Below are 25,964 nucleotides of genomic sequence, written 5' to 3'. Positions count from 1 at the left end.
AATCCTTTATCACTTAAAAAAAACATTGCGGCTCTGACCACAAAGCCACTGGCAAGAGTAGTTTGGGAAGAGCTATCTATCTACAGCAATAAATAATAAAATAAAGCATCTTCCCTTTTGAATCCCAGCTGAGAGATTTTGCCAAGTGATCAAACTTGTCTGAACCTCAGAGCAGCAGCTTTGAAGTAATAAGAAAGAGATTGAAAACTTGCAGCCAAGAGCCGCACACACCTCATTAGGGTCCAGCCATGCGGGGAGGCCAAGCAGCAGCCGCTGGGCCCTGCCCCACATACCCTCTGGAAAGGGGCTGTGGGAAGGGGAGATAAAAGCGCCTTTCACAGTGGAAGTGCACTGGTGACATTTTTACAAGCGCCAGCCCCGGGGCTGAGCGGCCCTCGCCACGCCGCCGGCGCAGCCTCGGCAGCGCAGTGCGCGTGGGCTCGGCCGCCGCCATCCTTGCTCTCCGCCGTCTCCCCTGGCTTTTCTTATCCCTTCCCTTGTTTTTTTGTTTCTGAAGGAGTGGGTTTAACATACAGGGCTCTACCTTGCCCTGGCCATTCACAGAAAAGCCCTCCAAAGTAAGAAACATATTTCTTAAAGATAGTGAGCCAGGCTCCCTGAGCTGGTTCAGCACAGTTCACATAAGACTTTCTAGTATAATTCAGAAAATGATTTTTAACAACAACAGCAACACATCAAAACAAAAAAACAAAACCAAAAACCAAAAACCCCCCAACCAAATCAAAACAAAACCAATAAAGCTTAACAGACTTGTAAAATTCTTTTAAAAATGTCTGAAGATTTTGATCATGGATTTTGCCACACAGACACTGGCAAGGCTGCATGCTTCCAGCAATGCAGAGTATTTAACTTAGAGAGCTGAAGTTCTGGGTTTAATTTTCAGTTTCAGACTAAACAGCAGGTCTGCAGTGAAAGGCAGGCGACAGCTCCTGAGCACAATGGGGCAATGGAAATGCTTCTCTTGCAAACTTTACTGATTGTGTAACCATGGAGCACCTCTTCGTGCAGACGAAAAAGCAAAATCAGAGAGGTTCATGTTGGTTTTAATAAACTTCCCCCATCCCTTCCCTTTTTTACTGCAAGAATTCAGCTGCTATTTTATTATGTAATGCTGCAGGCTAAAAATATATCCGTAATTTAAGCCACCTTGCCAATAAATCTACAAATACCAGGTAATCCAAAAAGGGTAGTTATGGTTTAATGACATATTCTTCTTGTCATTTTAATATGTTCAACTCCTAAAGGATTTAGAGTGATGCATTTAAAGGTTTTTTCAACTTCTTGAATATCTCACACTCGGAATCTGTTGGAAAGTGTGAGAAAGTTTGGTCTTCCTCAGCGCAGAGCAACGACTCAACTTTTCTAGATCCATCTACGTAGAGATCCACAGGACAAAGCTCTTTATTTCTCAAAGCAAGATAACATGATTCAAAGTGACTGAGGGTCTCAAATTTAGTAGATACAGATGATCTCCTTTTGATTATAGAATCTTTTATGGGAATTTCTTTTCCAATTGAACACATACATTCTGTAATCAAATTAGAGAAGGTATACTGACAGAAATGTATGTTCAAAACATGTTTATTTTACAACTGAGACAGATTTACTGCAATTTATACCTCAATGTTAATCTATTCTCCTTTCCAAACATAAAAAAAATACTAACATAAATTATAGTTAATGCCTCAGTATATAATGCAGTTCTCAGGAGGCTATTGAAGTTATGTGTTAGCCTCCTAACTTGCTGTAACTGTGTCTTTGCTGTTCTGAATTCAGTTTCCAGAATTTGCTTCAAAATAAGCCTGAGAATCAGGAAGGGTAGGGGGTGGAAGCCATTCACTACCCTGAATCTGATATCTCCGGGGTCCTAGAGCTCACATGTTCTTCCCTTCCAGACTCAAGTCTGGTTTCAATGGAGCTCTCATTTTTCTTCCCACTAATCCTGCCGTGAGATCAACCACTGGTAACTCTGTGAGAAATTAAATACCAGGATGTGGGAAATCTGAGATCTGAATTCAAGCAGAATGTGGGTGATTCATTTATTTCTCTCCTTCTCTTTTCCCATGGTTGTTGTGTGGCAAATAACTCTTCAAACCTGAGATCAGAGATTGGCCCTGAATAATGTGACTACATTGACAGAGCAGAGGCAAAGCAAGAACTACACTGGCAATATTATATCCCTCTCTAATATAATCATTAGTCATTTCTAAAGAGAGATTTCAGCCAATGTTTTCTGAAAACATTCTGGAATTTCCAGAAACGCTTTACAGTGGGATCAGCAGCAGAACTTCATCACACTGATGCTCACCATCTGCTGGAGCAGACTTCATAAAAAATTAAAATTTCTTGTATTGAGATCCTAGTGAAAAGAGAGACAGTTTGCTGTGGTAATGTGAGTGCTACAATGCCCAACAGTCAGGCAGTGGGCTGCCTGTTTTAAGGGCTTTTTCCTTCCTCAGTGTGAGAAAAGAACGCTCATTTGTTTAGGTCCTGTAAGGATGAACTCAAGATGCTCACAAACACTAGGCTGTGCAAAGATTTACGTCCTTCATGCACTGTTTGGCAAAGTGTTGATGTCTGAAAACCACCTACATAATTCTGTAGCCTTCAACATGAAGTGCCTAGGACCATAATTCTCACTGCGTGGTCTACCAAGAGGCTGTGATACTCCTATACTTCTTGTTGTCTACTGTCACAGCAGTGACATGCCTACAATATCCAATGAGCAACCAATGACCATGAGCTCTGAATGTGCCCCCAAAGTGAACCCTGCCTGTCATGGACAGAGTTTGTCATCTGGACTGCTTCACTCCATGTCAGCACTAAGGAACAGTACAGAGAAAGCATCAATGGCAATGATACAGAATAGAAGCTCCACTAGGAAAAACGGTTTTAAAGTGTCTATCACAATTGTTTCACACTGATTATGAATCCTTCACCTGAGTTGTCCTCTCTGAACTGCAAGGGAGGAGGCAAGCTCACAAGCTCAGCCTGTCCATCCTAGCCTTAATTTTGGCACAGGTGTCACAAGCTGAGGGACTGCCCAGGGAGGCCAGATGTCACCCTGGGGTAGCATGGCAGCATTGATTTCAAGGAACTAAATTCACAAAATACCAGGGAAAATCCAGAAAAAATATATTGCCTTCTTATTCCTTCCTTCCATAACATGTTTACATATGTTAATAAGGGCTGAGCATACTGCTCTTTTTCCTAGCCCAACTTCATTAGTGCTGACAGGTGAAGACTGTAACTATCTATTGGAGCAAATTATTTAACAGACAAAAACTGTATTTTCATTGACCTTGACTTTGATCCAATTTGCACTTACCTTATTACACATCCATCATAGCTTACTCAATCTTTAAAATAAAATTTGCAGCTGAATTTATATGGTCCTGAATTAGAACAGCAAAGATAGAGCAATTTCCAAGAATGGTTACATAGTTTTGTTTCCCATGTTTTTCAGTGCAACAAATGAGCAAGGATACAACCCTGGAGTATCCGTAATAATATTTAAGTCAGGGCATCTTTCAGTGGCTTCATATGGATGTGGAGGAGCAACAACAGTGCAGACCACTGAAAAGAACCCTTTATGAGAAGCTCAGGAACCAAGCTCTCACCAAAGAGCACTTTCCTCCTGTGCAGCCTTCTACTCCTCATCTTTGCTAATTAGCATTTTGATTATTTTTATTACTATACGTCCACAGAGTGATCATGCCGGTAGTTTCAGCTTTCTGAGTATCAGATAGGAAATATCTTAAAATATATCCTTATTTTCAGGGAGTAGCCATGTGCTGCTGAGAATCTTGTAGGTCTCGCATGTCTTGTATGAATTAAGATACCCAAGTGTTAGCAGCACTGACTCTTGCTACTCTTGAAAATCTCAGACAAAATATGTAGCATGTGTATGCAAAAGCAGCACTGTTTAATTTACTCCTGACTGGCACTTTTTTAAACACTGCCCAGCTATGCTCCTCAACAGTGTTTCCCAAGTACAGACCACAACCCCTTCCTTCTCTTCTGGCTATTATTAGTGAGACTTCAGTTTGTGTCAAATCAGAGCTGAGTTCTGAACTGGATGGAGCACCTCCCTAAACACCTTTTGTGGCCACAGCCGTGGGGTCAAGCACAAAGCCACCCTGCCCACAGATGTTGCCTGACCACCTCAGGCTTCTTCCACAAGCAAGGAGTGTAGGGAGAGGTTGAAGAAGAGTGTTGCTGGCTTAGGGAAATCTTTTAGCTCACCCCTGCATCCTCTAGCCTTCTACCACCGACTGCAACACTCACTCCCCTGCTTTTAGGGTCAGGTCTTGTCCAGCACACTGGGAAAAAAGCAGGGACCTGAAAGTATACCTGTGTTGAATGGGCAAATGTGTGACCAGTGCTTCATTCAGGAAGCTGCCTCCTGCCCTAGAGTTTGCCTCAGGGAAATAAATGTTGTGTGTTTGAGCTGTCAGGAATCCATTATTGTTCTTGTTCAGAGATGAAGATTCCTCTGTTGAACTAAGTCACACCACTCCTGTTCTTTGATGGACTCATAAACTGGCTGACAAGGACATGACATCTAGAAGTGGCACATTGCAGCAGGAAAGACTGAATCCCTGAGATAGTCACTCACAAGCCAGGAAGAAAAAAGTATCTTGCTAAATCTGATTCCTTTTTTGTCACATCTCATTATAAGTGCATGCACTCTGACAACTCCCTTATGCAATCAGGGAGCATCACCATCTCAGTTTTAGTGGAGGGGAATCAAGATGCTGTGAGACTTGCCCAAAATGGAACTTACACAGCACAGTTCTCAGAAAGAATGGTTTCAAAGGGAGCTGTGCTGTCCTGGCACAGTGCTGACTGGAGCACCTCTGTTCCTCACGCACTCTATGGGGCACAGTGACAGGCACCCTAGCCTGCCTTGTGGACCACCGGTGCATTAAGTGAGGAGATGTATAACTCAGTCAGCATTTACTGTCAGATTTACACATCTGAATTTAACAGATCTGTGGACTCAATCAAATCAAATCATGCTTCTCCTGTTAGATCACTCAGGCTCCTTGAACTTCAAATCCTGAGCTGCACTGTGTCTCAGGTTTAGGGAGCAGCACTAGGAACACTTCTCTCCTGGTACCCTGGAGAGCTTGCTAGGATAGGAAATGAGGCTGCTGCTGAGGTATTTCCAATTTTTGAGTCTTTGAAAGTGACTGAATACCTGAATATAGTCCTGTCTTGAAGAGTTTTTTAATCCATCGATTTAATCCAATCAATTTGTTTAATTTATTTACAGCCAAATTTATGGAAGTAGCCATCTCAAAAATGTTCCTCTATCATAGCTATGTAGTAAATGACAATCATAAATATTTAAAACCTTAGTTACCTCAGTCTTAAACCAATTCAGGTATACATCATTGAATTACATTATTCAGAGTCTATTCAGAAGTTATGTCATGTAAGTAAGAAAATACTTTCTTTCAGATATACCTGACCTCCCCTTCTAGCCATCATTCTTTAGCCCAGGTTAGTACTTCATTGTGCTGGTCGCCGCTATCAGGGCGATCCCAAGATTGTGTTAGAAAGTCCTTTTTCCAACCCAGCTGTCCAAGAAGAAGTCAGAGGTCTTCGGCTGTTCTTCTCAAGGTTGTTTATTAATTGTTATCTAGAACATTTTCTGTCTGGCCCGCCGAGATCTGTTCAGCAGGTCAGCTAAAGGCACACTGCCTGCCCATGAGGCTGGTGCTGTCTTTTATACTATAAGCTCCGTATTTGATATTTACTATTATGTTCCAATACCTATCACCTATGTTAGACAGTGACTTTCTACTCTAGACCAATCTGAAAGTGCCAACATCACCCAAATCATGGAGGCTAGGAAGAAGAAGGAGAGAGGACAGGGCACGCCCTGATTCCTCCATCTTGGAGCCTCAGACCCCCATGTACAAAGTCCCAAACCCCCATGTACAAAATCTTAAAATTTTTCCCTTCACCCTGTGATCATTACTACCGTGTTATCTAAACCTCTGTGACATTTAATTCTTCATGTAAAGTTGGTAACTGGTTCCATGGGTCAAACTCAAAGCCACAGGGGTCTGGCTGCACGCCAGGGTCTCTGACCCCCCTGGCCAGGGCCCAGATCATCCAGGAACATCAGAGAGATGTCCTGGGTTCCGACACTTCATCTGTTCATCGAAACAGTAATGGCAGCTTCTGTATTTTCTTCCAGATTCTTTTTCTTATTTTATTTCAAAAAACAGGTTTGTTTTTTTTTTAAGTCACGAGACAAATTATTCAGTGTCTCCCTGTCACAATAAACCCCTTATAAAAGAAAAAGGAAGACTGAATAAATCTTCCTTTGGAAACCACACCAGTTTCCACCATTTTGCCTTGAAAAGAGAAAGAAGGTAAGGATGTTAAGCCCAGTACCCTCCATGAAATTCCATCTACTGCATCCATGAAGAAAGCGAGAGACTTTCCTTACTTCCATAAGCCACAATACATGCTTGCTCAGCATGTGTTCACATGGTACCAAGAGCCTTCAGTACATTAGAGGATGTTCCAGAGTGGCCTGTGTAACACATACACATTTATCCTGTGCTAAAGTACAAAATTCCATGTGTTATTGGAAAAGAAAGTTTTACCTATCCAGGAGGAGAGTTCCCCTGGGAACTTTCTGACTCTCCATATCAATAAACACAAAAAAAAGTCCATGAGACAACGTATCTTGCTGAATGCAGTGGAAAGAGCAATGAAACCCCAGTACATTAGGTCAACTTCCAGGGCAGAGATTATTCAGTATTTCTACAGTCAAGGCTCAGTTGAATGAGACTGCAGCATTCCTGGGTTCACAGGACACAGGGTGGCCTTGGACAATGGCGCTCACTCTCTCGGATGTGCATGTGCACCTGCTTGGTGCCATCCTGTCTGTGACATTGGAAGCTTCTTTTCAATCTGCAAAAGTGGGTTTCTGAAGTATTCCTACCACATTTCTGTCTGCCATTTCCCAGAAGGGAAAAGGATGAATTCACATATGGTGGCTAGTAGGTACACAGAAGGCCTGAAGCTTGTGGAAGTGCAGTTTTATTGCATGGCACAGAGAGGTGATGAGGAATGTGCTCCCTGGCCCTACCAGCCGGGGTCTGCCAGCACATCAGCCCTGCCACACAACCACCATGGGCCCCAGGCTCACAGCCTGCAACTCTGTGGCTGCACACGAATGTGTGATCCACAGGTGTAGCTCCTGGGCTACAGAGGGCTGCAGAGGCTGTGCGATGCTTCTAGCATTTACTGTGTCCTACATTGAATAGACATAAGCGATAGATGCAACCTGAGGTGTGTTTATATATATATATATATATAATGATTCACATGCATAACTTTATTGATACTGACATTGAGAAATGAGTAGCAGGAAAAAATGTAGGAAATCCAGATCCTCTTTCCTGTACAAAATAAGACTAGACTTTTTAGTGTTTCTAAACAAGTTAATTCTTGTTGGGCTTGATTTTTTTGGACATTGTTTTAAAAACATCTACTACATTTAGCATTGGGTAGGGAAGTATGCTTCACTTGTTCTTTTGGTGTTCGTTTTCTGTACACTTTCCTGTGTACACTGTTCTATGTATACTTTATGTGTACTCTTCTGACTGATACACTTTTATTCTGATTTACACACTGTCTTTCTGACTGGTATGTTGTCTTTCAGACTCAGACACAAAGGATTTCCAAGGATTTGAGATTTTAAGAGAGATGATAAGACTTTCAAAGGGCTTTTCTATGCTTATTGTATGTCTTCTCTGCAGAAATGATAAAAAATAAACATGACCTGTTTCCAGAAAATTTTGATCGCTTTCATTGTGTTTTCCTAAAAACATCTATTTCCTTCATATTACTTTAGAGTGTAACTCCCCCATATGGCTGAGTCAACAGCTGCTACAAATTGCTTAAAAATGAGGAAATGAAGAAATTTCTGCTTGGACTGTGTATTTGCACACCTCGGTAAAAATATTACTATGTCATGACTGTAAGATCCGGCTGTACATTCTTTAGAGACAGAGCAGATTTCAAAGAGTCTTGTTTTGAGGTTTAGGCAAATATCTACGTGCAAGTGCTAAACTGACCAATGTCACGCAGTTATGCTGGCTCTTTTCTTCATTCCCCCAAGGAAGTGTGAGAGTATGCATCAGTGATCATCACAAAGATGTGAAGAGACCACTGCATTCAAAGCTTTGTATTAATGACATGGGTGTGTAGATTTCCAGTGGGTTTTACTGCTGCTATTTACTCTGTGTGATGGTAAATCCTCAGAGCTCTGACAAAGTTTTAAGATATTGCAGAAGTTTACATAAACATCTGAATGGCCCTAAACTGGACAGCTGATATCCATGAAGAGATTTAGTGCATGGCAGTGCCCTGCATGATGCTTAAAATCTGGGAAATGGTGATAGGAACAGAGCTGTTATTTGCAAAATGAAAATTTTATCTGTTCCTACGGCTTCTGTACTTTTAAAAGTGACACAAATCCAAGAGACATACTTGCTAGCAGCAAGAACAAGAGTGATGTAAACTAACACTCATAGAAATCTTTCAAAATACACATGAAATTCAAAGCACAGGAGACCACTCAGGGACCAAGTGTGAGCAAGAGTTTCTGCACTTTTACCAAGGCAGGCTCACCATCAACCAGCAGCTCTTCACTGTAACCTCTTACAGTCCCCACCAATGAAGAAAGTATACATTTCTAACTTAATCCAGACTGCCACATGGTAAAGCCATCTGGGAGGATATTTTGAAGGAAACAGATGGAAAAGGAAGAGATTCCTCTGAATGTAGTATAAGATTTACATTATCCTCCATGAACTTCCATGTAGTCCCTATGTTTATATAATTTATCACTATTTCCTTAGACAGCTCAGATTAGAAAGCCTGCATGAGCTCATGTTCTTGTTAATTCTGAGTCTGAACCTCCCTACTTTAAAGGGAAATTAGGTACTATAAAAAGAAATCAGAAAAGCAACCAGATCTGAGTGAAACCCAGCAGCATGAAGTTCTTGATCATCCCAGGAATTACACTGTTTTACCTCTCCTTATTTCAGCCTCAGGAAGACACTGTCCTGAGCATTTGCTCACAGTGATAAATTTTTGTTCTTTGCCATGCACCTATAACAGCAAAACTGCAATGGTGTGGTACTGCAAGCGTGAGAGTGGCGCCTGTTGAAACCAGGAAGGGCTGAAGATAAGTTCAGTGACTTCACTGAACATCCCTTCGTCTAAAGATTAAAACCAGAAATGCTGTCTGTGTAAAGGCATGGCATATAAATAACTTAAGGTGTTCTTTCACTACTCAGTTGTGGTAACTGGAGAGATCTAAGCAGCCTTCTCTCTCCTTTCATATATTCTTCTGTGCCTCCTCACTTTCTGCACAAACACTTCCATTACTAATGGGAATGTCAAAGGGCTTTCTTTTCTCTGTCTCACTCTCTGTCTCTGCTTACAGAGACACTGCTGAGACACCACTGCAGCAGCAGTGGCATCCAGCTGGTTGACACACGCTTCAGCATCCCTACCAGAATCACTGCTTCAGCAAACGGTCAGGAAAATCCATATGGGGAATGCTAGTGCTTCAGTTCAAATGCCTACATCATTTGGCCATCAATTAAATCTGTCATTACTTTGTTCTGCTACAAAACAACAGAGTCCAGGTCCCCTTTTTGTCCTCCTACACCCCAGCCCAGCTTCAGCCCCAGATCTTTCTTCCTCTCTTGCACCCAGGGTTGCACACGGTTATTGTGCAAGCAGAACACTTGCAGGAGTCAGTGCCTGGGCAGCCTGGAAACCTGGCAGCACCACACAGCCATTGGCAGCAATGGTTTCTGCTAGGCTAGGCTACAGCCATCAGCTCTAGACCCCTTCTTCCTGCTGACCTCAGTGGGACTGAGCTCTGTTGCATATCAGAGGAAAAGGCAACATTAGCAGCTGCCCGGGAGTCTCTGCCTCCTGGATTTGTCTCCCCTCTGCAGCAGGGCTTAGCCTCCTGTCACACAGGTGCCACAAAAGAGAGAGCTGGCTTTGTGCCCACTGGCAGGTTTACTACCCCATTGTAGTAGGAATAGCCCGACTGTTGCAGAAACGTTTGAAGGATATAAGCAAGACATGGAGAGGAAATCTCTTCTATTAGAAGAGCTTGGTGTGTTCTGAATGTGTGGTGTAGTCAGCTCATACACAGTAAGTCGCTGGGGACTTAGGCTGTTTTCTAGCATAAGCTGGCCTAACAAAAGGCATTACCTCTCCTTGCAAAACTTAACCTTACTTGAAAGTACTGCTACATTCATCCCGTGTGTTACCTCCACCATTCAGAGACATTATTAGCTGGGCTATGGATTCATCATTGCTGCAACTGTATTGATTTCTTCTGTAGAAATCTGATTCCTACACATGCTTTGGAGAGTTACATCATTTTACCCCTTCAACTCCTAGCTAGGATGTTTTCTGTTTCATATGCAACAGTTCCTAATTCAGACTGCAGTTGATAGTATGACAATGTACACGGTATAATAATGTATCAGAACCATAAGGTGGAAAAATTGAAGTATTATTCCTTTCTAAAAGCAGACCTCTTTCCGAAGAGCAATGGTCCCTTTATGCTCTTGACTCAGCTATCATTCATGTACATGGAGGTACAGCAGCACAGCTCATGGACTCTGCCAAGCAGTCATGGACTTTCTCCCATGCCCAGAGGATTTTCTCTGTTGGTGCACATATACCAAAGTGTTAGACTTAGGTTCTTGGGGTTTTTAACACAGGGCAGGCTGGGAGAAGAAAATGAAGCGGATTGTAACTGCAGTGTTTGATGCACTGCGGTTTCATGACACCTTGTGGCTTGCATTTTTTTCGAAGTGTTAAAAAAGAATAATACTACCCAACACCAAAAGTTCCAATGTGTTAGTCTTTATGTTGGATCCAATCTGGTTACCAAGTTCAGCCTATTACATTTTGTGGATTTACAGAGTCCTTTAGTGTGACGATACAGAGTCCCCAGGCAGTGCAAAGGAGAGCTGCTTTATTGCAAACCCCAGGCCTTCTTAAGCAGTCAGCTGGTTACCAGTTTACACAGTTTTAAGGCACAACAAGCCCAAGCCCACCAACCACCATACAGCACCATGTGGACACGCGGCCGTCACACAGCACATCTCTTATGTCTCTCATGTCTCTCACATCTCTCTACCCCTATTCCAGCTGAGTGACTCTCCATAGTTCCCTTCTACTTAGCCTAAGTATCAGGCCTGAGCCATGATTTCACAAAGGCCCCTATTTTATAAGGCTTCACCTATATGCAACACTAAGAAAAGCAGAGAGATGGGTTTCATGCATATGCCCCTCCTTGCTGTAATGCAGTTCCCACCTATCCACATTCAGGACACAGAGAGATATTTATTACATGCTGGACTCACACCACAGAAGTGTGCATGTGTGTCTGCATTATCAATGCAAGGTGAGCAATGCAGAAGGAGGACAATTCTGAGCAGGCACTGTCCCCTGCTTCCTCCTCTCTTTCCAGGGCCACCACATGACTTATTCTGGTGGTTGTGCCCAGCAAGCCAACAGCTGTCCCCCAGCTCATACGATCCACGCATTTCCCTTCTTTCTCAACAGTAAAAGAGGCCAGATGAAAACTGAAAATTTTTTTCACTTAAAGTAGTCTAAATAATTTAAATTAGTTTTTCTTACCTGAGCAGGCTTCTTTTGAACCACTTGTTGAGGCTGGAAAGTAAAACAAAGGCACAGTGAGAAACAAAATTAAGTGAAAACACTTAACTGTGATTTTATGAGTACTAGGAAAAGTATTTTCAGCAACAGAAATAAAACACAGGAAAAGCCCACAGTCAGAAATGGAGAGATGAACATACGCAGCTCTCACACCCAGTCTCTCCTATACCTATCTACAACTTTGCTCTGACGTAGTTCATGTCACTGTGGACAAAGAGGAGTATGTTCAATTAGTACAATTAAAACCAAGGTGAAATCTAATTCAGCATGTTACATCTTTCGGCTCTTCTATGGTACTGCTGCCTTATCAGACCATGAGAGTGACCTGATTTTATAATTAGATTTTGTTGTCTCCATGGCTGCTGCTCTCATACCTGTGATGGAGTGTCCTGCTGTGGGGAAGCCCTCCCTATTCATCACGAGCAGCGTCAAAGCTCAGGCAGAGAGGTGAAGGACACATAACCCCATTCCTGAGCCGCGGCTTCCACTTGACCAAAGGCACCCTTGCCAAAACCAAGGAGACTGGGATACACAGTGGTTCCAGCCCTTGTGAGTTCTGGTTTGAGACTTTCAGCTGCATGAAGCTGATGCTATGCTGACCCTTGCAAGCCTATTTGTGTGGTTACAGGAATGCCCATCATTGGCTGGGTTGGGTGTGTCCCTCTGCCTATGCAGGACCTGGTGGCACCACCATGGATTCTCAGCAAGTCTCTCTCCTGGCTGGTCCCATCCAGGACTGGGAAACACAGTCCCCACATGAGTCAGGAGACCCACCAAGGTGCTGGTGTGCTTCATCCCCACCCGGAAGAAGAGGAGTACCAATTAAGGAACAAATACAGACATGCTTAAAATATACCAGCACTGCCCAGATGATGGGATGACCCTTGTGGGTGCCAGGAGCATCATGGAACAATAAGACCACAGATAAAAGACAAAACTATGGCACAGAAACAACAAAAAGGCTTTTCTTACTTCAGTGGGACAAAGTTGCTGCCTGCCTCCTTCCCTCCCTCAGACATTCTGTTGTTAAAGTCTGTGAATTGCACCCAATGATTTTCTTCCTGCCCTTCCTTCCTGCTTTTTCCTAATCCCAGCCATGATTTTAGTGCCTTGCTTGGGCAGAAGCCAACATGCCATCCCTCTGCACGGCCAAAAACCTAATTTTCACGACAGTGTAATAGGAAATAACTGGAATATTTCTGAATAAGCAGTTTAGTGTAACTGGCCTTTCAAAGCAATATTTCAGTGGGAAGGATCAATGAAAATGTAAATTAAATGTAACTGATTAAATTCGGCTGCCCACTGCAAGTGTCCCATTTTAACAAGAGATGCTTTGTTTATTTTCAGTCTTTTTTTAACTCAGTGGAATCCTACTGCTGTTATATTTTTGTATGTAACAGTCTCCAAGTTCTGCTCTCAAATAAGCATGAGAGGAAAAAAACTATCTGATGACTGGGTCTGTCTTTAAACTTCAGGGTGGACTCTTTCCTTTTCCATTCAATTCCCTTGCAATGGAGAAACTATTATCAAGGCACACATTTTATTGATGCCTTCTCCAGGTGGACTGCAGGCCCTAAACTCATTAATGGACATTTGCTGCTCTTGGACAAAGGAATTATTTGTTTTAAAGGAATCTCTCATAATTATAGAATTCATTGAGCTCTTCTGTAATCTGTCAATTTTTTTCACTTTATTTTCTTTTCTTTTGCTTGTTGATTACACCTGTACATGTGTCTACTCCCAAACCACATGAAATCCACAGACATTTTTAGAGGCTGACTGTTTTCTCCAGCTCAGAAATCCCCATATTTTTGGCCGTGCACTCTACGTTCATGTGACTCTCACTCACTGTAACTCAATGAAATCTTCTGAAAGAGCTGCCAACTCACCATATTTTCCATGAATTAGGTCCTGACACTTCAATGAGAGGAAAGACAATGTCTGAAACAAGGCCAACTCTGGCTTTCTGCCTAGTATGTGTCACAGTAATTCTACCAGCTGCCCTTCTACACAGCAGTTCATACTTTTCAGACCACCAAAAAGCCCCTTGAATGCTTTCAATGATAGCTGGGGCCTGAGCTGCCAGCATGTTTTCCCAGCCTCTGGCACCCAGTGGCTTTGGACTGGACCTTTAAAGTTTTTTTTTTACATGTGTTTGTTTTGTTTTGCTATTTTTATGAATGGCTTCCACAGGGAACTCTGACTCCAGCACAACCCTATCCAGCCATTCATAAAAAGCAGAGGGAAAATATTGTACTTTGCCCAGTTGGAAACTGTCTCTGATACTGACCAAGGCTTTCAAGAATTTTAGTCATTCAAGACCTTTGCTATCGTAGTGCTTCACGTCGAGAGCTCCTTGGCAGGGCTCGCTCACTGACGGCTAGGTTTCCCTGGACTTGGGATCTGGAGTTCAGCATATGTTATTGTGCTTGCTGCCTTAAATGGAAGAAGCTTAGCTATGCAAGCCCCGGAGCAGGGCTCAGCCCCTCAGCCAGTGCTGGTGGCACACACACTGACACGCTGGGAGCCGTGCCCACTCATGTCACTTTGAAGGCTCAGGCTTGTGGCAGCTGAATCACTGCAAGTGCCAATTTTCAAAGGCATTGCTTTTCATGCTTCAGCCTGGCTGAGTGGAAATGTGGCTGGACATAGAAATCCTGTGAGGACCAGTCCTGTGAGGACTAGTGCCTGCTGACTCAGAGCACCCTGACCAGAAGAACTGAGGTGCTCAGGAATAACAAGAAATTTCCCAAGCACCCCATTAATTTCTTTAACTGTTGCGGATGTGATGCCTTTGGAACCATTTCGACACACTGTAGATACTAATGCTTCAACTTGCTAAACTTTGTGTTTATTGCATTAAAAGATCTTTTCAGGGCTTTGAAAGTGACACCTCTGATTCACAAGTGTTGTATTTGCATGTTCAATTATCTGGAAAGAAAGACAATCTGTCTTGGTTATGGAAAAGACTGGAACTAGAAGATAGCCATGGGCAAGAGACTTTAAATAGGTGCTCTGGGGCAAAATAAAGTTGTAAGCAAGAAAGGAGAGCTCTGAACTATTATGTATTGTACCTGCTAGGAGCCTGCAGAGTAAGATGGCAGAACTTCTACTCTGTCAGAGGCTCTCTCACTTATGTTAGCCATCTTAAGAGGAGATTTGTGCAACACAGCACTTTCACATTTCATTTTTATCCTAAGTTTGAAAAACAGCTGTTGTACACTGCATATACATCAGCTGATGCTCCATACACTCGAAAGCAAACTTCAGGGTTTTTTACATCATATGCAAGTACAAGTCAACTCTAGATATCTTTTTAAAATATATATGAGACAGAAAGAACAAGCTACAGTGCTGGAAAAATCCTATGACAAGGTCATTTAAATGTCTATCAAACAAGAACAAATCCAAAATGCAGCAGTTTTTCTTTTGCCATGCTGAAAATATTGAGTATGTGAGCTAAAGCAGAAGATAATTTAAAATGTGAGGATAATATTCCTAACTTTGAAATGAAAAAAACCCCACAAATAGCCTGAAATGGAGAATACACAAAATTTTGATGGTTTTATCTCTGCTGTAAGTTTTGAATGTTAAAAGCCCAACTGTTTATCTTCTACACTTCTTCCACTCCTCCTCAGTCACACATCCCTCATTTTGTTTTCTTATTTTCAAATTCTGTTGATTTGCTTTATGTCAATATCATACATATATCCTTACAACTCATACTGGTCAAACTATTTATTTGCTTTCTTTTCTTCTCTACATGAGAACAAAAGAGCAGCCTCACGTGATGAGCTCATATTCATCTAGTACCAGCAGTCTAAAGTTGTATCAAATTCAATTTGTCACACTTATCATTCACAGAAGTACTTCTTACCCTGTGACTTTTCCTAGTGTTACAAAGCTAAGGAAGGAAAATGCAAAGTTAAGGGTAAATCTTTATTAACTAGTACAAGCAATGCTGGAACACATTTTTAATGATCAGAAATAAAAGCATTGGTTTGAATGCAAATCATCCCCTGACTGCTGTGCCTGACGCTCCAAGGGCAAGCTGCCCACACACAGTGCTCTGAGATTTTCTGTTCGTGTCTTCCTCTTCAAACCGAGTGTTATGAAGATGTTTGATTGGTGCTTACTGGCAACAGTGACTCTGATTTTTTTCCAACAGCTTGACACAGATAAGAGATTTGCATGGAGGTAGCTCTGCTGGGGAGACTAAATGGCCATGATGGAAACTAATACCCAGTTAGGATGACATTTATAGTGCTGACAGCTCAGTGCTGTGCAGAGATCATTAAAATAATTTCATAGGTCATCCAAACACTTGTAGTTCTAAATTAAAAGATGAGTAAAACCATATTTGGTCTTTTTGTCTACATACCCTTGAAAAATCAGGAAGTTCATATTATACCAGTTGAAACCAATATAATCCAAAATAAATCATGTCTTACAAGCAGTTCCATATGACAGCAGAGTAACTACTATTCTGCCCTACAGCTTTAATTGGTTTGAGTCCAGCCTTTCGCTCCCTCTTCCAGCACAGAATGATACAGTGCTGGGACCAGTGGCCCACGCAGCCTGCCAGGAAACCCTCGCCTTCCAGCAAAAGCCACTTGCAGCTTCCTGATCATCAGCAGAAACCTTCCTGAAATTGCATGGGATGATGTGCCTGCCATTCACTCCTCAGGTCCAGGTATGCTCATGGCTTGCTTTTGAAACAATCTCCCTTTTGAGGCAGTAGCAGAACTGCTTTTTTATCCCATCAGCAGCGAGGGGACTTGTGTTTTGGAAGTACAGGTCATGAATTCTCCTGCCTCCATCACATGTTTGCAGTCAACTGGCAAGCGTAGTGTCTGTGTATGCACACTGCTGTGGGTCATTAGAATCTAACAGCAAAACCATCTGGCCCTTAGAGTTCAAAGGAGATTTCACAGTTCTCTGTGCAGTCTCATAAATGAGGCTAATAGTAATCTGTGGAGAATTCTGGCAAAATCTGTGAAACTATTCTTTATTTTCTATCCTACTTGGCACTCCTCTGAGTTTTTAATACAAAGTCAAATAATTGCAAAAATATTTATTAGCTTTTAAAGTGACCTTCCCTGACTGATGCTGGAAAAGTCTGCAACATGTCAGCAACTGCACCAGTTACTTGATGATAAAGAGTATTTCTGTTCCACTTGCTGGGGAAAGCAGAGAGCATCAAAGTTTTCCAAGTACACAGAGTGACTTTTAATAGTTATTTGACTGGCATAAAAGTTTATATTTCATTTGGCAAATTCAAAGCACACTGCTTCAAATGACTCTTTCGGTAGTCTTAAAATTCAGGCAGTGGCACATATATCCAGTTACGTACATATATATCCAATGGAAGTCAAGAAACTGACTTCATCAGTGTTAGGATTTCATATATTTTGTTTACAGAAAGCTACCTTCAATACAAAGTATCTGTAAGCTGCTTCATTTGGAATGGTTTTACGTCCTGGGAGGAATAAAACAGTGAAAGGAGTGTATTTAAAAACCCAATTCTGTTTTCTTTTATGCTCATATAATCCATTATTTCTCAGTTGCTTTGACCCAACCTTACTCCCACCATTACAGATCTTAATAAGTACAAATTTAATGGTTAGAACAGGAAGGGAAAACCCATCATCTTTATTCATCTGCTAGCTGAACTGTTAGTTCAAGCATAACAATATTCCAGTGATTTTATCAAGGATATGATCAAAATTCAAAGCACAGTGGCAGTTAGTTCAGTGTTCTTCATAGATGTTACTAAGTTTTATAATATTTCAGCCAGTATTAGCTACATTTCCATAAAATATTTAGGGCAGTTCAGCTTATGAAATATACATTTGATGGGCCTTGTACCTGTGTTTCAATATAATAAGCAAAGTTTAGTTTGGTGTTCTCATCTAAATCAATACAGTTCATCATCAGAAGTATCTGCTGCTGCTGACTGCTCTTCTTCAGAGTCACTGCTGCTCTGTGGGGTTTCCCTGTTACTTCATTATCATCTGTCACACACTTGATAAGCTTTCCTGATGTATTTTGCTTAAGTTTAGTTTGGCACCCTGTGCAATTTGCCGCTAAAATATTAAGAAGTATTTTCTGTATCAGAATAATTCTAGCACACAGTTCAGCATTGAGGTTTTCCTTGATATACACCTAAGGAAACATGAGCTGTCTCTTTTGTCTGGCAAACGTCATATGTGTCTATTTATAACTCCCTACACAGACAGACTATTGAGAAAGCCAGAGGGGAGGTTTCAGTCATTCTTAGCTATAGCTCAAAAAAAAAAAACCCCTTACATTTTAGTAGACAGAAATGAATTATAAGTTATTGGCAAAGAAACCAAGCCCTCATTATTCAGGGATAAACTGATCGGAAACGACTTAGCTTTATACCTTGCAGACCTGTCCAGACAAATAACTATTGTGCAACTGTTCATCTCCAGACTATCTTGTCTCTTTGGATACAGAAACTCCTGTGTATACCATGCGTTTCTCTTGGCCCATGTGGAAATGATTTTTGGTCACTGCCAAACAGGCTAGATTTGAATTGATGACCTAGAGGTGGAAAGCACTGTTTCACATTACAGTCTGGTTCCAACTTTGGTTGTAGAGTCTTCTCTCTCTTCTTGCCCAGGCACCTCCTGCCATACGGACCAAAACCCCAGGGCACTTTCTGCCGCAGAGGTCATTCCCACTGGAAGCACTGCATGGAGCTGATCAGAGCTGCAGGACTGTCAGCAGTGGACTCAACTCTGGACCTGACTGCCAGGAGCTCCCAAATACTCTTGACCTTTGCATTGATCTCCAGTGAAGTTACAGAGTAAATAGCATAGGGAAGTCCCAAACAAGCCAACCTGCCGCAAAATCCACTGCTGTTTGGAAAGTGAACTCTGAACTTCAGTGCTTTTGCTCAAAATGTAACTGTTGTCAGGTAACATTTCCCTTCATGGCCTCTGATGTTCACTCTTCTCAATTTTAAGGTCACAAAGACATCAACTTATTCAGTAACAGTGTCCTTGGGTCACTTAGAAAACTGAAATATGTGCAGCCCATTTTCCACAATGTAGGCTTAGACACAAACAATCAAATTAATTTCCAGGCCTATGAAAGCTTCTGCTAACAACAGGTCCAAGCCTAGAAACAGGAATGGACAAAAAACTGAAGTGGCAGTGATTGAAAACAAAAGGTAAATTACTCCACTGGGCAGACCTGGGACTACAGCAGTAGTGTCCCAGCAGTATCAGGTGGTAACTCTGTCCGTGGCTGTGCACCTCCACTGCGGCGATGATGCAATGGCCAGGCCACAGCCTGGACCTGTGCTTCTCCTCAAGAAGGAGAATACTGATGAAAATGCAGTACGCACTTGCCCTGGCCCTCGGGCGCCTTCACCACTCTGGAAGGGCAGCCATTCAAGCTACCTTGAAGGCTGTGAGATTTGAGCCAAGCAGTCTGTGACCTCCCTTGGGTATTTCCCAGTGGCAGTCTGTGGTATGTCTCTTCAGTTTAGCTGCATACTACAAGAACTGCTGCCTCCAGAGATCTGTGCTTCTTGCTTTAGTGAGACACATCTCAGCCAGAGCAGGACAGCATCAGAGTGGGCACTGTGGGAAGGCAAGTGCAGCAGACTGCGATCAGCCTGGAAAACCTTCAGACTTCACCAACAGGAGAAAGCAACCCAGTCCAGGACCTCTGACTGGCTTGTATCTATACCACCTTTCCTCCAGACTGCCTACAAGGAAGAGTCCTGGACTGTGCTGCTTCCTTAACATTATCTGTCATGTGGCAGAGGACAAGATGGTGAAGGAAAGCAAGCTCCCAGCTGCACAGCACAGACAACTGTAGGGCAATGCTTGAGGCTGCCTGTGCTCAGGCACTGTTCAGCTCACTGAGCAGACACAGCACTGGATACTGGTAGGAAGAGCTATCTGCCCCCTCATCTGCACAAACTGGGGTAAGGATTTGAGGCAGCCATTTTTGCACAGCCATTTCTAGTCCTTCAGGGATATAAAGCATCTTGTACACAACTTATATGGTCAGCCCCAGGCACAGCCCTCAGCTCCTGCAGGAGCTTCCCCTTCCCATTCAAACCATTGCCTCCCTGACCTCCCATTGCCCTCTGATGGCTGGGGCAGGGTTTTCCTCCAAAGAAAAAGCACACAAGGCAAGGACTGCAAATCGCCTGTGCCTGGCTGATTTTCTGCAGCTGAGGATCTGGCCTGAGGCATTTCTCTTGAATTTCTTTGTCTGAGCAGATTCATTGGTAGCCACATGGCTGGCTGGGGATGTTTTTGTATGTCTGGGATATACAGATGTCTGATAGCTGTCTGTCTATCAAATAGATTTGGTAATTATTACTGCCTCCAGGACACTGATGCAGCTAAGAGTGTCTGTAAGAGTCCAAGCAGACTGCTGACATTCTGGCATAATTTCATAAAGAAGTCAGTGTCCACAATAGAAATACATTTTCCACATACTTGAAATATACCAGGGGCTTGGTGGTGAGTTGCTGCAATTAATCTACTTCCTGGCTTGATATATTTTGGGATCATTCTGGTGTGTGGTATGTTAAATACTGAACTCAATTAATGTTCTTATTTTTAAATGGAAATTACATTCATTATGTCCAAAGGCATGATTCCTAGGTCCATCTTGCAAAGCAGAAAAAACTCCCACCATTCCATTGCATTTCTGGTGAGATTTTACTCATTAACAGCAATTTCATCACATGCATCATTGAAATCCATGCAACACTATAGTGTATTTTAAAAGACAGTAGCAAACAGCTTTTTTTTTTTTTTAATCTAGCTAGAACCCATTTAATAAATTATTGCAAACTCAACATTCATCGTATTGTCAATATTCTATTGTCAGCCTCTCAACAGCAGCAGAAATATGAATAGCATTTGAGTACATATGCTTCCCTTGGTCTGAAAGAGACTGAAAAAAGGGGAAGAGGGAGGAAGAAAAAGATCCTGCTCTTTATAATCCTGGTGTAATTTTGGAGCTGTTCTATTTACATCCCTCAACAGACTCTGAATTTAACCCAATCTAGAAGAGAAGAATTTGACTGTAATTTTGCAGGACAGACCTTTTGCAGGACTAACTATGGCTAGACTTGACTGTCTAGCCATAGTTATTTAACAGCCTTTTGGAAGCTACATGTGACCTAAAGATCCTATTTGTTGCTTGGATCTAACAATGTGAACATCAAAGGTATGTGTGTAAGGTATGCACGCAAATCCCCTGCAGATTTTTTCATAATAGTACTGAAACCTGACACCACATCAAGAATGCAGTGCCTGGAGCACCCTACTACAGCCCCGCTCCCTTGTAAAGCTTAACGTGGTTTCCTTGCTCACAGAGCTCCATCCGCCACTTGGAGAGCAGCCCGCTTTTACGTGTCAGGGCTGCTAGGGAGGGCTTGTGAACATTTTAGCAAATGCAGGTCGTTTCAGAGAATAGGACTAATGAATATTGATTCTCAGTTTCTGAAAACTCTCCCGTAATTTGCTGCTTCTGTTGCTGAAGTGACAAAATTTAATTTTTCATGCTGCAAAAAAAAAAACTATAGGTAAATTCTCTCCTTGGCTAAATTCTACCCTTATTTTCAGAGTCTACTGAAAGAGCTAAATGCTTCCATCTTCCAATTAGTTACATTTTATTGTGCTTTGAACCTCTGTGGTTTGGGACATGCCAAAAATTGTTGGTAGTATCTGTGGCTAGGTGGTCCTGGCAGCAGAGGTGATAGCAGATTGTTGGATGAAAGAAGGAGGAGAGCTGGCCTCCAAATGCTGCTGTAGTTGGCACAGAGAGGCATACCCTTTCTGGGAATTAGGTGTGCTGGGTAGATAGGAGCTTGTTTTGCAACTGAACATAATCCACCTTGGTGAGATCAGGTATTATACCAGCACCAGATCACTTACCAGCAGCTGCAAGATTATTCTAGCATTGGCAGCGATGTGGCCAAGGATACTCTGATACTCTAGATTTTGACAGGTAAGGGCGATGGTGTGGAGCAAGGTCCTTCTGCTGGTGGTCAGCAGGGAAGACGCAAAGGGATGGGAAGAAGGAATGAAAAGTGGCAAGGAGAGATGGCAAGAAAGAGTGGACCCAAACACATACCACCTTCTCTGCTTACACACAAATGGGAACAAGGTCTCTGCACTGCCATTTATGTGCAAGGAACTGAGAGGAAAAACAGAAACACATTGGTTCATATTTCTTTTCGTCTACCAAGCTCACTAGATGGTTGTATTGTTGTCATACTTTTGGCTTCTTCCATGCTCTGAAAGCGTATGCATTACTGACATATTTTGAGGGTTCTGTGGTGTTTTTAAGAGAGCAATTGGGAACTCTGGTTAGAAAGAATCTTCTTAGGTACCAGTGAGTCTTTCAGATTTTAGGATCAGATGCATTTTTGTAGGCTTTATGGCAGTGCTTCGTCTTCTCAGATCACAAAACAAGTCAACAGAAATGCAAAGGCCCTGGGACTGGACTGCCCTGGAGAGGAGAGGATTCTACCCCAGCTGCATGGGCTGCAAGGCCGATGACAGAAGGATCCACAGGAGGATGTGCTCTTCCTGAAGAACTCCAGCCATCTCTCAGCACAGCAGTCTGTGCAGGAGAGGGTCTGCTTCAGCTTTTTGGCTGGAGGCACTGGCAACAGGAGAATCAGGATATTCACTGTTTATTATATAACCATTTAAAAAGGGTGGGAGATAGTGATGGGATAAGGAGTTGCCCATGCCACTTTGCTTTTCATCACCTCTCAGGAATGACCGTCTTTGGGGCTTATTTAGATGCATTTACATCATGAATGTGTGGACTTTTCAGCAACACTTTTTCACTCTAATTTCTGTCTGCCCTTGCTGACATGTGCCCTTCGCAATTTGTGGTTATTTTTCTCATTCTGAATTGTGGAATTGTCTTCTATTGCAGTTTTTTCTTTCACAGATAAGCAAATACATAGCTCATGAAAGTGATATGGTCTAGCTCTATTTTATTTAGCAAATACTGGGGGGGTTATTTTAAAAAAAAAATATTCTGTATTGAAAAGACAATGCTTTGCTGACTGTAAACTGGTTTGCAAGCCCAAACCAGATGATTTCATGAGTCTTCCAGACATATCATCACAGTTTCAGACAGCTTCCATACTGACAAGAAAGCCAGAACTCTCATGAGATCTCCACATTGGAATATTATTAATAAATATTCTGTATCTCAGGGACAGCCTACCCAATAAGTAAGTTCCATATGCCTCTTAGAAGCATCAATGTCCTTCTTCTCCTTATTCCTAAGTGTGATGGGCCCAACTCTTGGGCTGGGATTGGTTAAATGGTCCCTCACAGAGGGACCTCTTACCATAGTTAGAGGCTGAACTCTAACTATGACTCAATACATGATGACAAACCTTTCAGATCCATGCTCATCCCATGACATGATGACGTCTGTGCGTGGACCAACTGACAGACATCAGATCAGATGTCTGACGAAGAGCAGAATCTATACATCCTTGAAGGTAAGGCACAGTGAAAAGCGCCTTCAGAAAAAATAATGCAGGATAATTTTGCACTGTTGAGAATTTTGGTAGGTAAGATCCAGCCTAGGGAGCTTTAGATTAACCTACCCTCTCCTAGAAAACAGTTAGTCCACTTAAAATTTTGCACCATGGCTTGTAGCATTGGCCAGTAATACCTGGGAGTGCTGAGGCACCTTCTTGAGTACCATACAAAATCATTCTTTCTAAATGAATCAGAAATAAAAGACCATCCCAGCACAGCAGCTAGGGATCCCTGGGGGTATTTACTTTGCTTCTCAGTTAGCCTATATAATCTGACAGCCCAGAGGACACATACATCCCCATTCACATCCCTGGTGTACAGAGAAAACAGTGCACTGCTTTCTGCAGGAACATCCAAACATCCATGCAGGAGCATTCCAGAGAAATCAAACAGTAAGGTCTGAGCAAGAAAAACTGAAGAAGCTGACACAAAATCCACCAAGACCGGATGCATAAAACTAGAAATCTCAAATTTATTTGAACCATCTTAGAGAAATGGACCGAGCTTAAATGCATTGGGCTGGTATCATGAGTAGCTCCATGCAGAGCGTAGGGCTGTGGCAGTAGAAGAAAATAGATCTAGGAGGTTCCACAATGTGAGCCAATATATGTAACTTTCAGCTATAAAATTATATATAATGTAGGAATATGCTGCAGTGCATGATCAGAATCAATTTTAAATCAGGTCTCAGTCTCTGCTTTAGGTAGGTAGGTGCTGGTTTTGAACACACTTGAGCAAACAACATTACGTACATAAGACGTTTTAAATGGATTTCACTCAAATGAGATACAAATGACACTGCATGAAATGCAGACCAGCAAACCTAATAGATTGTCTCCATTATAAGAAATCAGAAACCAAACTGTGAGTTTTGACTGACAGTAACAGATTGTCCTATTTTCAAAGAAAAATCTAGTTATCAGAAACACAGGCATGTTTGTTCCTGATCTCATGTTAGCTTGAGTAAATGTCTCGCTTGCTGGACATATAGAAGAATTAGTTAATTCAACACCCAGCTACTTTTTACTTCTCTGATAATACTAATGCTATGAATGACTACATATTATTTGCTTATGCCCTTAAAAGCAATTGAATTTAAACATTTTCTCCTATTTCCATTCTGCTGCTGCCTCTTCTGTAAAAAGAGGATTTCTGCATCTTAACCACACTCAGTGCCTACAACATTAGGAAAAAAAACCAGCAACAAATACACAAAATCCAAGCCTTCTTTTGCTTGTTCCTTTACTTAGCTTACTACGCTCTCATTGTTTTATTTTAATGGCTGGAGCTTGATACCATAATAATTTTCCTCAGTCAGTTCTTAATATCAATTCCCCTGTAGGTCAGAAACAATACCTCGGGAAATACCACCTGCTATTCAGGGATATTGCAGGAAATTTGCATTTTCACTTTGTAAAGTGTTATTATTTTGGACTGACAACCTAACATTTATTTCATTATCCCAGTCTTTGGATCCCTAAAAGCAAGAGAGAGAACGGGTGTCCTGGCTGGCCTCCCACTAGCTTTTCATGGTCATTAACAATCAAGAGTGAGAAGACAAACAACTCACTGCTGAAAGATGTGTGCCTCACAGCCAGCTCTCCCTGTCACCTCCTCTGGAGCATGAGAACAATTCAGCTGTTCCATCAGTCTACCCCTGCTTTGCCAGCCCTCCTTTTTAGTGGGGCTGCTGCCCGACTGCATCCTTCTCTCCTCCACAAACAGCACTGAAAAATGGGCTGGTAGATGCAGGCAGAGGATTTATTCCTCTGAAGGAATACAGGATGCTTGAGCAACCTTGATGGTTTCTGCAGGGAGTTTGATGTCTTCCATCTACCCTTTTATTCAGTGAGAAGGCAGTACTTTGGGACCATCAGCGGGGGAAGGAAAGGCCCCCAGTTAGATGCTTGCAAGACTTGCCACATTTACAACAGCTGTAGCAAGTACTCCCAAAAAAACTTCAGCATTTCAGCACTTTTTCTCCCTGACAGGCATTTTGAGGTGACCACCAATACAAACCCCAGCGATTCCATTCCCTCAGCATTCTCAGCATAGCCATGAGGCTGGGCATGAAGGAGGAGACCTGTTAGAGGGAAGCTGCAATCCTACACATTTCTGATCCACTTCTACACAACATGGAGTACATTCAGCTTTAATAGCCTTCTTCCCACCACATCAAACTTATGTTTGGCTGTTTCATTTTCACCTTCCAAGCTTACACTGGTGGGGAAGAGCCATGCCCAGCAGAGCATAGCAGCAGCTGCTTTGAGGAGCCACAGCTGGGGTAGTGAGCAGTGAGGCTGCACATTACATCCCCTCATGCACATGTTAGGAAGCATGTGCTGCTTGAAATGTTGGTGGCAGAGGCTTATTCACAACTGCCCATCACTTCTCCCAAGGCGATTGCCCCACCATGCAGAAACACACCTAACAGTGAGCAAGAGGCAATCGCAGAAATATCCCTAAAAATGGCTTTATTTTTGGACGTCTGTCCAAATCCTGCTCCATGGTTCAGGAGGAAGTGTGACTGTGGGAACTTTCTTGCACAGTTTGCTTCTTCTCAGCTGACCAAATATATCCCAGAGAATTCACTTCTAGGAGGAATGCCTTGGAGCAATT

General features: G+C 42.4%; 1 protein-coding gene across 2 annotated transcripts in view; it reads right to left on the bottom strand.

The window, feature by feature from the left end:
• HMGA2 (high mobility group AT-hook 2) overlaps positions 1 to 25,964 on the bottom strand; it is a 110,197-nt gene that overhangs the window by 11,998 nt on the left and 72,235 nt on the right. For both annotated transcript variants that reach the window (XM_038153992.1, XM_038153991.1), the window contains one exon: positions 11,734 to 11,766. In XM_038153992.1, coding sequence (XP_038009920.1) covers positions 11,734 to 11,766 — 33 coding nt within the window. The remainder of the gene's footprint in view (positions 1 to 11,733; positions 11,767 to 25,964) is intronic.

The sequence above is a fragment of the Motacilla alba genome, chromosome 1A (genome assembly GCF_015832195.1).
Source record: "Motacilla alba alba isolate MOTALB_02 chromosome 1A, Motacilla_alba_V1.0_pri, whole genome shotgun sequence".
Taxonomy (NCBI): Eukaryota; Metazoa; Chordata; class Aves; order Passeriformes; family Motacillidae; genus Motacilla; species Motacilla alba.
The sequence above is the reverse complement of the archived record's forward strand: the minus strand, read 5'-3'. Positions and strand labels throughout refer to the sequence as shown.